General features: G+C 48.8%; 1 protein-coding gene across 4 annotated transcripts in view; it reads right to left on the bottom strand.

Annotated features, from left to right (window-relative positions):
- Nuak1 (NUAK family kinase 1) overlaps positions 1-13,312 on the bottom strand; it is a 71,238-nt gene that overhangs the window by 13,950 nt on the left and 43,976 nt on the right. For all 4 annotated transcript variants that reach the window (XM_021660518.2, XM_060377835.1, XM_021660520.2 and 1 more), the window contains 2 exons: positions 8,682-8,833; positions 6,909-6,974 (listed from right to left, as the gene is read on the bottom strand). In XM_021660518.2, the coding sequence (XP_021516193.1) occupies positions 6,909-6,974; positions 8,682-8,833 (218 nt within the window). The remainder of the gene's footprint in view (positions 1-6,908; positions 6,975-8,681; positions 8,834-13,312) is intronic.

Below are 13,312 nucleotides of genomic sequence, written 5' to 3'. Positions count from 1 at the left end.
TCATGAGTTTAGTTTGGACTGTCTTTGTGACTATCCATCCTCTCTAGAGGTGTGCCCTGCTAAGTGAAAATTAGAGTGAAAAAAGACAAATTCAGTGGGACGGGGGCAGGGGCAGAATATCATTCACATGTCACTGGGATTCACTTCAACAAAGGCGAACCCTGAATACAAGCGTAGTGTGAAATAAGCCAGGCACAAAAAGACACTCAATGTCTGAGTCTATTTATACACAGTCCCTAGAGTAGCCAAATCATAGAAACAGAAAGTAGACCGGTAGTGATTGCTGGGGGCTGGGAGAAAGGTAAGCAAGGAACCAGAGTGTAATGGGCGTAGAGAATCAGGTGCAGAATAGGGCTTCGGGCTGCAGCAGGATGCCAGGATGGTTCCAGAATACTAAAGATACTTCTGGCCTCTGTGCTAGACACTGAAGTACAGTAGGTTTTAAGTTACATTATGCATATTTTGCCACCATCAAAAAAGAATTAACTCCAAGGTCACTATGAGTAACAAGCTCACTTGATGGAAAAGGAGGTACCAGCTTGTTGACATTAACTGCTAATGAAGGAAGCTTATGACAAGGATAATTAGGAATGTCCGCCAGGCCCTTTCCTCTAGGAGGAAGTTTCCTGCACCCAAAGATTGAAAGCGTCAGAGTCATAAGTATTGGGATTGAACTTGACCTTATCTAACTGCAAAATGGACTCAGAACTCTTGTCTGTAAAGCTGTTATAAGGACTATAGACTATAAATTATAGCCATTCCCATTAACCATTAACTAGAGGCCAACTCAGAACAGAAAGCCCTACCAGCCACTTCTCACTCACCTCAGAGTCAAGACGCATGATCTTCACCCACATTTGAAAAGTCAGGTCTGGTGTGAAGGCAACATCACAGGCAGGAAAACAACAACAACACAAGGCGCGTAGAGCTGTGTACTCTACTTCCGATCCCCGCTCCATCTCTATCCGGCTCTGAGGCATGCCAGTCAGTCGAGTGCTACTCCCACCTGGTCCTTGAACCAGATCATCATCACCTCAGAGCCCCTTCACCTCAGAGCATCTTAGAAAGCAGACTCTCAGGCCCTGCCCCAGGCCTACTGAATGGAAAGCTGCTTTAGAACAAGAACCCTGGGGGCTTTGCTTATACTTTAGTCCTCCTGAGCCTGAGACCCTTTATCTGTAAAATGTGGGGTGCTGAGAAGCCAAATTAACAGGCATACGGCAAGTGCAAAACCCATGCCTTGCATGAAGCAGCCCCTCAATAACAACTGTGACACTTCTACATCTGAGTGTTGGTGATGTGAAAATCAAACTCAGTGGGTAAGAACTGATCACAGCAGCACAGCTCTGAGCCAGGCATTGCTTACAAGTCCTACGTAAACCTCTGTGGTTGTCTCAACAACCCTTGGAGAAAGGTCCTACTATTGTTGTTTGGTATTTCCTCTTGGCAGATGAAGAAACTGAGGCAAGTGGCTTGCCTGAGGAGTCTTTGCAGAGCCATCCTGGTTGTTAAACTCCACATCAAGGAGAGTTAGTGTTCACAGGAAATGGGCTTTCTGTGACTCCAGGAAGATATCAATTCCTTGCAGAAAGACACACTCCATCGCTCCTTTCCGGCCTCAGAGTTAATTACTGGCTTTTACCCTGACAGCCACTGTCCTGTGTAGTTGGAAGGAAGGCGGCAATTGGAACATTGGGCAGGAGGGAGTCAACTGGCTTTATCTTCAGAAGAATTATTTCTTGAGACCAGAAATAAACAACCAGGAGCAACCTGGGAAACTCTTGATGGAGGGCATGACAAAGGCCACCTTGCAAAGGATGCTAATGCTCTGCCAGCGTCACTTAGCCGCACACGCATGTCTGCTATGAGGCTGCTCTGCCCACAGTGGCTCCCTCAGCCTGATCATTGGCCACTAGCAGCACTTGGAGATTCTATCCCAGGGACAGCTGTCGGCAAGTCAACAGCACTCAAGAGAAGATGAAAGGACCCTCAGGCAGCCTTCCTTCCGGCAGAGGACAAATCTCGGGGTTGGCAGCAAAGAGGGGACTACAGTAGAGTGGGAAGAGTTTGTAGCCAGTGTCAGTCCTGATTGGCTCTAGGAATCTCCTGTTCTGAAAAAGTGAAGTGACCACATGAGATGACCAAATGGAAAGTCTGGCCCAGGACTCTGGCTTCCAGCAGGAGTTCAGCAAATGTACTTTCCTCTTGTAGTTTTCTTTCCTCTGAAAGCTCATCATCGTAGCCCTCTCTATCAGACCCTTCCCCAGACTTCAGAACTCAGCTGTCACCACTTCCTCCTCAAAGGCTTTCTGCTCCATTTGGCTAGACAGACCCACCCCTTCCTCTTTGGCATGTCCAGATGGCAAGGGGGCATTTGGCCTGCCAAGGAATAAAAAAAACTCTCTGGAGGAAGATCCGAAAAGGACAGACAAGGAGCAGTGAAAAGGGCATTCCAGACAGATCAGGAAGCCAGAGAAAGCCCTGTGGATTTGAGGAGTCCAAGTGTAATGCAAAGGAGCCTTCCTGGACCACTGAACAGCACCGACAGGCTCCATCACCACCCTGACCTGCTTTCTTTCACTGGACAACTGGATCACACATTCCTTTGTTTATTGCTCTCAACCCCAGCTGAAACCCCAAGACCACTGGAGGAGGGGAGGCACCTTATCTTCTTTGCCTCCTTAACATCTGGTGGTTCATTATCATTACTAATTCAATGATGACCAGACTATGAGCTCCAGGACAACAGGAACCTGGCCATCTGACTCAACATTAAATTTCCTAACACCCAGCACAGGACCAAAGACTAGTATTTGACACTTGGTAAGTATATGATGATCAAAGAAATATTGCCTATAGTAGGTATTCAGCTCCCAAAAAAGGAATGGCTGGAGGCACCTCAAGTAAGCCATGGCATAAACAGCCTGGATAGACACCTGAGCACACACGATGGGTGAATGAACTAGTTAATGCCAAACACAGAGTTCTCACACTCCAAAGCCCAGAGGTCCATGATCCCAAGCCTCGCCTGGCTAAGCTGCCAAGATTTCTATCTCATCTTGCCCCTGCCACTCAAAGCTTCTTTCTTATCCACAGCAGCCATGCTTCCATTGTCACAGGGGCAGCAGACCAACTCCCCTCTGCTCCTCTACCCTGAGCTCCCAGAGCTCAGCAGATTCCCAGCCCTCTTAGAGGAGGTCAGCTGACCCGGTGCCTGGCCCTCTTCCGGGGAGGCACTCTTATGGAGCCTTCTATGGGAATTGTCAGCATTCCATTCTCCCAGAGAGTGGGATGTGAATCTGGCCTGTTTTTATTAATTGCAAATTAATGCTAGGCTGGGTGCTATTTTAGTCCATGCTTCCACAGAGGACGGAATGCAATCCGAAGCAGCACATCGCACTCATTCCTTCTGGCGTTGGACTGCATGAATATTTTTAGAAACCGCACCCTCTTGCCATAGCCAGATAAATAATTTCCAAAACCAGATGTGCTCTTTGCAAATCAACGTCAGGCAGAGAAGGGCAGAGAAACCAGCTATGGGCTCCCACCAAAACTGCAGGACCATCTAATGAGTTTAAGCCAGAGCATCCTTCAAGCCTTTCTGGGCCACCGTGCTGCTTCCTTTACACACAGGAGATGGGGACCCAAAACGTGACAGCAGCTCCCTCTGCTCTTATGAAGACGCTTGCCGCTCACATCCAGTTGGTTGGTAGCACATTTGTACTCATGGTCCCCCTAGGCCCAGGCAGTGATGGCCTCTCATTCACACAGAGGCCAGCTTGTGGCCATGTGTCTGACTGCTCCTGTCAGCAACTGTCCTTTCTAAATATGCTTCTACGAAATGCTGAGTCAGGAAGAGCAGAGCCCATACAGCCGGAAGACAGATCAACGCCAGCTGCAACACATTTTTAAAAAACCTTGGAAGTGGGTGTGAGATGATGAAAAGGGTTTGCCTGGAAGTCAAACATGTGAGTTCCAATCCCGGTTCAACACTCCTCTGCCCCCAAATCAAACGGTTCTAAATGCCTGCATGTGCCAGGCAGCACAGGATGTTCTGGGAAACAAAGACACCACAAACTGTGATCTCAGGCACATCCCTTAGACTTTCTGGGTTGGAAAACGACCTTCAACAAGTTCTTTCAAATCAAGTATCAGGTCTTAGTTGAATTCTTTGAAACAATGGAGAAAATAGTAAATAATGCCTTTTTTTTTAAGAACTGATTTGATTTGTTTGGTGTGTGTGTATGTGTGTGTGTTTCCACCCTAGGAAATGCCAGGAGCAGGAGCAGAGATTCCTAAGGAAAAGACAAAGGGAAACAGAGGACCAAACTTGAATTTTGTAAAGCCCTACGTGTACTAGTTGACTACAGAAGCAGAGACTCTGAGGTGGAAAAGCTGGTCCCGGAGGAGCAGTCCACAGAAAGTCACCGCTCCATTCCGTCTGCAGATGAGCTGTTCTTCCGACTGCTGCCCCATTGTCCCCTACACAATTGCTTTCTGAATTGTAGCCATTCTTCCCCTCCACTAGGGAATTATATGACTCCACAGGAAGCTATGCACCTTATCACTTCTGGGACTGCACCATGAGACCAAGAGGTCACACTGTACCACAGAACCCAATCCCCAGGCCAGAGGCTCACATTCCAGACCTTGTAAAGACTGCATTTAGTTCTGAGGGCCCTGGGCGACAGGTGGCAGAAAGAACCTGGACAGAGTCCCTGAGATCAATGTCTGGTATAAGGCCTCAGAAGGCAAGGGTCCAATTCTGCAGCAGGGCCTGACCACCACCCCAGAACCCACTTTCCCAGCAGCTTTCTGTGCCCTTCATGCGCCAGCCACTTGGGCAAGCTCTTGGGATGCAAGCAGCTAAGTGCCAACTTCTTTGACTGTATTTTAGCTGCCATTTTCACATTTGTTACTGATGTCTACAATTGGGGATTACCCACAGAAACCCTCAGAACAAAATTTACTGGAGAAGAACTAGTGAACCGCTACAAAGCTAGTGTCCCTCCTTTACAGGGGAAACTAAGTTCATTGGGTGAAAAATGTATCCAAAATCCTGCCATCAATAAGAAACAGAGTTTCAGCACAAACCTGGAGAATCCAGCTCCAGAGCCTCTACTCCTCGGCTGGACTCACTTGTACACTGTTTAAGGCTGAGCACAGGGAATAGCTTGTACAGGCCCCAGAACAAGTCTGTGGTCATTACTATCACCTATTTGGTAACTGAAGAAACTGGGTTTGTGGTTATTTTCTGATGGCAAGGAGCTAGGAACCCCACAAATTGGTTTCCCCACCCCGACACTTTTAGTATGTGGGGCTGAACCCAGGGCTTCTCACATTAGGCAAGTGTTCTGCCACCCACATACATATCCCAATCCATAATTTTTTTTAACTTGATAGTTTGTGCTCCTTTAAGAATAGTCAGAAAGAAAGAGAGCCTGAGCTTTCACTTCCTGTTCCTTGGGAGAACTGCTTCACACCGATTCTTTTCACCAGACTCTACCGACTGCTCAGGCACGTGTAACTGAGGTCAGCTACTCTGTGAGCGGGTCATGAGGGGATGTGTTTTTCAGGAACTGCTCAAAGGACCCTCTCGTGACTCATGGTTGACTGCCATGTTCTGCAAACCCGAAACAAGCTCCACACTCTGAAACAGCTGCATCCTTCCACGCAAGGATGTGGCTCCATCACACTGCCATGGACTGACAGCGGCAAGTAAAGAGGAAGCTGTGAGACTGTTCCTGTGCCTTCTCTGGGAACCAGATAAGCTACTCACATCACAGGTGTCCAGTCGAGGGCTCCTGCAGTGTTGGGAGCACTGAAGCACTTCATAATGAAACCCATACAGGGAGAGCTCCATTTATTTTGAACGGTGTTTGCTTATTTTGCAGTCCTGATCTAAAGGACCTTCAGAGTGCTCCCCAGGGGGCCTTGAGCCCTGTAGCACCTTCTCCACTTCCAGCAGCAGTCAGAAATATATGTGAACTCCCTCACCCACCTTTTCTTTCAGGGTGATTTTTATTTCTAACAATGTGTACATTGTTTGTGTGTCTGGTGTGCAGACCTGTGTATATGCGAGTGCAGGTGTCCTGGGAGGACAGAAGAGGGTGCAGGATCCCCTGGAGCGTGAGTTACAGGCGTTTGTGAGCAGCCCAACGCGGGTACTATGAACTAAACTCGGGTTCTCTGGAAGAGCAGCAAGTAAGTGTTCTTAATGTCTGGGTCATCTCTCCAGACCCCAGCTCACCCTTTCGAACTACCATCATTTTGCCCAGCTCTCAATTCCATAACTGGCTCACCCATGTGAGAACAGAAGAAGGAGCAGGGACCTGGGGTGGGCAGCCACAGGCTGGTGGCCAGGGAAAGGCAGCTGCGCTGACTGTGAATTGTTTGCTTATCGTCTCAGCACTTGGGAAGCAGAGGGAGGAGGATGTCAGTTCAACGTCTTCCTCAGCCTGGGCCACGTGAGACCCTACCTCAAAGACAAGAAAAAGGGCTGGGGAGAGGCTTCTAGGTTGATTTGTCTGTGCCTCAGTTTCCCTATGTATATGTGAGTCATAAAAATAAACAGTGCCCATCTCATAGTGGTCTGAAAGAGTGCTTTGTGAGAGTATTAAGCAAATAGAAACTAAAATACATAATGAAATATGTATGTTACTTTTGTGGTGAGAATTCCAGATTATGAGCTTCCTGAGTGCAGGGACTGTGTGTCAGTCATTGTCAAATCAGGGAGAGGAAGAGAGTCTGGCAGGCTGTAGGGACCCCTTCATGCTGTTTGAATGAACTGAATGCTAGGACTCTTTCCCAGAGCATGGCTGCCAGCAGAGGGAGTGGCTTTCTCGGATCTGGAGCCACGCCCACCTGCCACACCCATCCGAAGTACCCAGGCTCTGCCTGAGCTTTACCTTAATATTGCAGTTGTCGTCAAGGAGTATATTCTCCAGCTTCAAGTCCCGGTGGACCACGCCGTTCTGCAATGAGAAAACAGGAGCGGGTGAGATGACAGACAGCAAGAGAGCTCAGGGGAGGCCGGGCACAGGAACAGTCTGACAGATGAAAGAAATGCACCAGCCCCGGTGGTCCTCACCTCCATCCTTCAGGCCTGCTCTCGCTGTCAGGATGCTCCCCAGACAGCAACCAGCGACAGGAGAGCATTAGTCACTCGCTGTGTGGTTAAAGGAAAAATGACTGGAATCCGTCCCCCATTTCCCCCCTCCCCCAGCTGTAAACCAGCAGGGGGATTCTTTGTGGGAATGTAATTCCACTGGCTGTGTGAGAGCAATATAATCCCAGGCAGCGGAGACTCTGTCTGAGATGGGGTTCTAGGGAGGCAGCAGACATCTCAGCTGGGGACTCCAGAGCCTAGAGCTCCAGGGACAGCCTGCCTGCCATGTCTGTCTGCCTGTCTGTCTGTCTGCATCCCTCATGCTGAAAGAGGCCTGACCTCGTCTCCTAAGCTTTGTCTTGGATAGTTCTTAGCAGCCAGCTGGAAAGACTTGAAAAGCCCCTCTCCACTCTGCAGGACACGGGGCTGATGAAAATGGAGAAGACATGGTTGCAGGCCAATGAGACCAGAGCCACCTGGGACTGTTACACCTTATGACCTTTTCATTCAGGCAAATCCTGGCCAATCTGGAGGCTGAACTCCAGAGCAGCCAGCCAGCTTAAGAGAAAAGGACACCAATGGGCTGAGAGCTGGGGGCGACAGTTCTGTCTAGCTGTAACACCTGACCTGCTCAAGTCTCTTAGGAGTGGGTGGACAGAGACAATGAAGGAAGTGCTGGGGGTCGGGGGGCTGTGTGGATGCGCATCCCAACATCATGCTGCCATAAACAGCTTCTGTGGAGAAAAGCTGCTGTGTTGTGCAAACTGATGAGAGTGTCTACTGCTGGTTCCTTGGAGCTTGTTTTTCTTTCTGTTTGACGCCTTTAATATCTCCATGATCACTGACTGGAGAGAGATGGCAAGTACTCGTACTACTGTTCTTTCTAATCGGAGCTCTCAGGAGGTGTCCCGATTCAGAAATGCATAAAAATGTGTCTCCTGGAGAAGAGCTCTGGAGAACAGGGAAGCTGATTCTGTCTGATTTTAAATTAAATACCAGGAGAGGTTTGGTTCACATGGTCACATTCCTGGCTGACATAAGATGGAATGAGTCTAAGTTCCATTCACACACAATCCACAGTCGCACACTTCAAATGACGGAAGTAGTCTGTGGCGCTCTCCAGCCTGACTTGAGGATAAGTTGCTGTATACTGCATGATCTGATCACAGGTGTCTCTCGTGTCCACAAAGAGGTCAACCGAAGGCTGTGGTGCACATGTATGACCCTAGCACGGATATACAGAGAAAGGCAGATCCTGAGGGATCACTGGCAAGCCAGTCTAGTGGAACTGGCAAGCTCCGGGTTCAATGGGAAACCGTGTCTCTAAAACTAAGGTGGGAAGTGACTGAGTACACTTGGCACTGACCTACGGCCTCTAGGGCATGCATGTACACACACACACACACACACACACACACACACAAGTGTGGGATTTGAATAGGAAAGTTTTTCTCTTCCTAGTCCGTACATTTCCACATGTGTCAATAATGAACTAACAAAGGCTTTCATAATATTAAAAGTATCACACGGTGCCAGAAACCATCTACAGCCAAAGCTGCAGGCCCACCCATACCTTGTGACAATGGTGCACAGCAGACACGATCTGCCGGAAGAAGTGTCTGGTCTCCCTTTCACTGAGGCGTCTCCGTTCACTGATGTAATCATACAGCTCTCCTTTGCTGGCGTATTCCATGATGATTACAATCTTATCTTTGTTCTCAAACACTGTGGGGGGCAGGGAGAGAAATAAACAAATACTTTGTTGTCCAGGATTCATTAGGACCGCAGAGACGGAGCAAGACCATGGAGATGTCACTGAGCCAGATGGGGGCTAGGGAGCTGACACTAGCAGGACTTGGGACAATGGTGGCTTCCCTCTGTCCCTGGGCCTGCCTTGTACAGTGGTGAGAAACATATGCAGGTCTTTTCTATAGACCCCGCTCCCCTTAGCAAGCTCATTTCTCCCCAGTCCCCTCCCATCCTGCTTAGTTCTATGATAGCATGATGTGTCTGTGATCCCTGAGCTCCAGTGTGGAGACCGAAGCGCCATGAGCCAGGCTGGCTTACACAGCACCAAAGATTGTTGGAAACAAGGTGGAGCGTGAGTGCTGACAGCAGAGGTTGTTCACTGACCTCTACATCCACCATACCTCATATGTGCGCGCGCGCACTCACACACACACACACAATCACTCATCCACCATCTGATACAGACCAGGTACCACATCACTGAAAAAGCTTCTCTAGCCTCCATCCTGTTACCTTTTTGCTCAAAACTGTTCGGACTTCCCATTTCTCATATAAACATTAATGTGCTTCCCCACATCCTACACAATCCTATGGGCCCTTCTTAGTCCTGTTTCACTCTTTTCAATCTTACAACCTTACACCACCAGAGACTATCTGAAATTTTACTATTTGAAAAAGGAAGAAACTGATGAGTCCTCTGGAGGGTGTGAGATTTGGGGAGCCTGCAGCCTCAGCTTCCAAGATCAAGCGCAGATCCACTCACGGAGGAGGCTTCCTAAACAGCTGACCAGAAGCAACTCAGCTCTGGTTCCAGGCATGACTGGGGGTTCCCAGAGACCAACCTGGAGTGAAGTCACGGCCGATGCAGCCCTGTGGAGCCGGGTGTCCCTGCCTCCAGCCCCAGTCCCTTCTCTCCCATGATCCAAACATCTTTCATGATGTTTGTCAAGGCTCTCCCCGGAACTCTGATGGTCTGCAGCTATTACGATCAAACTCAGGGTTCCAGACAGCCAGGGCCTACACAGCAGCAGAAGAGAAAAGGGCTCTAGGGCCTCAGTAACACTTCAGCCAGTCACTCCGCTGTCCCCAGAGCCTGACTTCAGGCTGTCATGTAAATGTCTTTAGAGTGAAGACATGACTAAGTAGTAACTGTCTTGAAGGACATCTTTCCTAGAAGATACAGAGGGAACCCCAGGCCCTCCGTCTGCCCACTTCTATCCTATCAGCTTCAACTGTTCCCAGCCCAACTCAATGTCCAACAACACAGAGTTGTCAGTCATTTACATCCTTACATTTACACCTAGGCTGCTGCTTCTGCCTGCCTGCTCTCCCCCTGCCCTCACCCCTACCTATCCTGGCCAGGGACTCATCAACAGAGCCTTCATTCATATTTATCTGCAGATGATATGCCTCCAGCCTCCTAAATCCTGGCCCGTACTTGCTTCATTGTAACTTATTTCCTGGTTACATATCCATTCTCCTCTGCCTGGACTCTGAGCTTGAGCTAAGAGAGCTAAAACCTAGGCCTCTCTTCTTGCTGGCTGTGTGACTCTAGGGAATTGTTTATCTTCTCTGTGCTTCTGTTACGTCAAATGTAAAATGTGAATGAAATTAGAAAGCATGTCTTAGAACTGTTGGGAGAATGTATTCATTAATAGGATGGTAACAAAGCTTGTATAACATTGGCTGTTATTGTTTAATATTATTGGATACTTCACGGCTTGATACCAAGATAAACACACACATTCAATGAGCAACTGCGTTGAATTGGAACCTGCCTGAATCCTGGGTTCCCTGTCCTCCCACACCTTGTCACTAGCTGCTAGGTCACCCTCCCCCCAGTTCCTTTTCGGCTCCTTCCAGTCCAGCCAACATGCTCTGATAAAATGAAGGGGATGGAGGTAGGAAGGTAGGAGGAGGAAGGGAGACAGCCAGATAAAGCTGGCTGCTAGGGTGTCTGCTGGCCTCTCTGTACCCAGCCACTTTGGCTCCTACCAGGATTTCATCTCAGATTGTACTTTTCATTAACTATAAACTCTGGGAAGTGGGAAGGCAGCCTTGGGATATATGGCTCAGGCTGCAAAAATGAAGGCATGATGCACCCTGAGGAAGCAGCGGGCTTTCATTTTTTTTTTTAAGGTAGAGGGAAGGGGGGGAAGGAAGTGCATTCACACACACACACACACACACACACACACACACACTAATAAAATAAACAAGGATCTCACATCCCGGATTCTGGAGCAACCTTAGGGAGATTGAGACTCATCTGAACAGCAGAGGCACATCTCCCACAGACAGGGACTGCCAGAGGCTGGCTCCTCCCTTTTCAACTGTGCACTTCCACTCAGCTCTGCGTGACTTCTGCACAGCCTGATGCTCTAACTTCTGAAGCACACAGTCTGGGTCCATCCACCTGGGTCAGCTCACCACATCCTCACTGGCTGCCAGCCCTTCTCGGTCACCCACCTGCCGAATGCCAGGGAAGAACGCTGCCTGGCACTGCTCTGGGAGCACAGATCCTGAAAGGTGCTCGGAAAAAGACCTGGTGACTAAACACATGAGCTATCTGGAAAATGCGCCTACCTGGGCTTGGCTGCCCTTGCACAGTAGGATCTTATCTCAGGTTCTGGAGGTGAGCCAGGGCACTTCCACGTTTCTACTCCCACCCAGAGGACACGGGATGGTACCCGAATAAAACCACCCCCTTGTTGTCATGGGCAGTCAGCATGTCAGCGGGGCCACAGAACTGTCTGCGTGGCTGGGCCATGCTTTGGGATACCATCTGCACCCTCTCTAGGAGGCAGCCCAAGTTCACAGCCAGTGCTTGAATAGCACATTAGATGAGCTAAATACCAAAGAGAATTCTGCGTTTGGAGGCTGCTGAAGCCTGGAGTTCTTTCTTAAACTTAACAATAGCACCCCCGATCACTGAAGGCCTACTAAGTGGCAGCCTTCTGCTAAGAGGCATTTGTGTAAATGATAGCATAGGGATGTGGTCCTTTAAGGAGTCATATTTTACAGGGTGGGATGGGGGACACCTGGTATAGCATAGCTCAGAACAGTCACCATGATTACACACAGCCCAAGCACAGCTCAGACAGGACTACACAATCAGCCCGCAGGCTCAAAGCTCAGCCTCTGTTACCTTCACATAAACCAGTCCCTCTGGCCTGGCTCTCACCAAAGCAGTGAGACTGACAGAGTTTGGGGGACAGGATCAGTGAGCTGACCTCAGCACTGTACTTCAGTCCCACTTGGAGAATTTTTCCTATCTCTTGCAAGATAAAAATAAAAAATAAAAAAAAAAACCCTGAGATTCTCCTTGCTGATGTGGTGCTTTGTAACATACCACAGCTGCCCTGGACTCTCAGGTTCTTCCAACAGGAGGGAACCAGACATCACCCATTACTTTTCCAGAATAGCCTGATGTTCATAATGGCTAAGGTTAAGGTCTTGGGAATCATCATTGCGGAACGACCGGCTTCTGCACTCTAGCCCGAAGGCTCCTTACCCTCAATTAAGGTCACTGTCGGAGAGGTGGTGGGCATGCCCGTAACCATTCTTCTCACAAAAACGGGCTGTGCCCCTCGGGCACTTTTACAACTGGTTATTTATAAGCCCAGAAATCTTGTCTGTGTTTATGTTATTAGTCACTAAGCAAAAGCTTATTTTCCACCAGTTGGGAAGGGTTTCCTTTCTGAAAAAAATGAAAGCCTGTGTCTCTTGGCCAGACAGTTTTACCCAGAAGCCCAGTGGCTCCACGATGGTGAGGAAAACTGTGGCCCCTGACATGCCAGGCCTACCAGGAAACTGCAGGCCCTGAATAGAAACTTAGCTCAGCTTGAGTCAGCCCACAGCACTCTGCCAGAACCCATGGTGCCCAGCCTGGGTTTCAGTAAAGCAACAGAGCAGCAGAAGGCACCTACTATGTGGACGCATTGGGAAATGATTAAAGATGTTACCAACTCAAGAGACAGATGACAGGCTGGGTAGAAAAAACAACACGAGAAAAGTAACAAACAGGACTGCTGTCAGCCTCTGGCAGGTCTCAAGAGGAAGAAGAGGAGAAAGAGGAGGGAAGAAAAAAAGAGGAGGGGAGAAGAAAGAAGGAAGGAAGGAAGAGAGAGAGAGGAAGGAAGGAAGGAAGGAAGGAAGGAAGGAAGGAAGGAAGGAAGGAAGGGAAAGAAAAGTGCTATGAATTAGATATTTAGGCAGCAAATATCCATTAGAAGCCCCTGGGCAGCCAGGCAGGCGAGTAAATGTTGCCAAGACAACAGGAAAGAGGGAAATGAAGGCCAGAGTAACATCTGGAATCCTGGATTTTGAAACAGCTCAGGATTCACTTCCTCCCAGACAGAGACCTCTCCTTCCCTCATAAACGGGTTCATTTCTCTTCACCAGCAACTGCATGCCACACACTCAGCACTGACCTAGCACAGTCATCCTGTGAAA

This window comes from Meriones unguiculatus, chromosome 2, assembly GCF_030254825.1.
Source record: "Meriones unguiculatus strain TT.TT164.6M chromosome 2, Bangor_MerUng_6.1, whole genome shotgun sequence".
Classification (NCBI taxonomy): Eukaryota; Metazoa; Chordata; class Mammalia; order Rodentia; family Muridae; genus Meriones; species Meriones unguiculatus.
The sequence above is the reverse complement of the archived record's forward strand: the minus strand, read 5'-3'. Positions and strand labels throughout refer to the sequence as shown.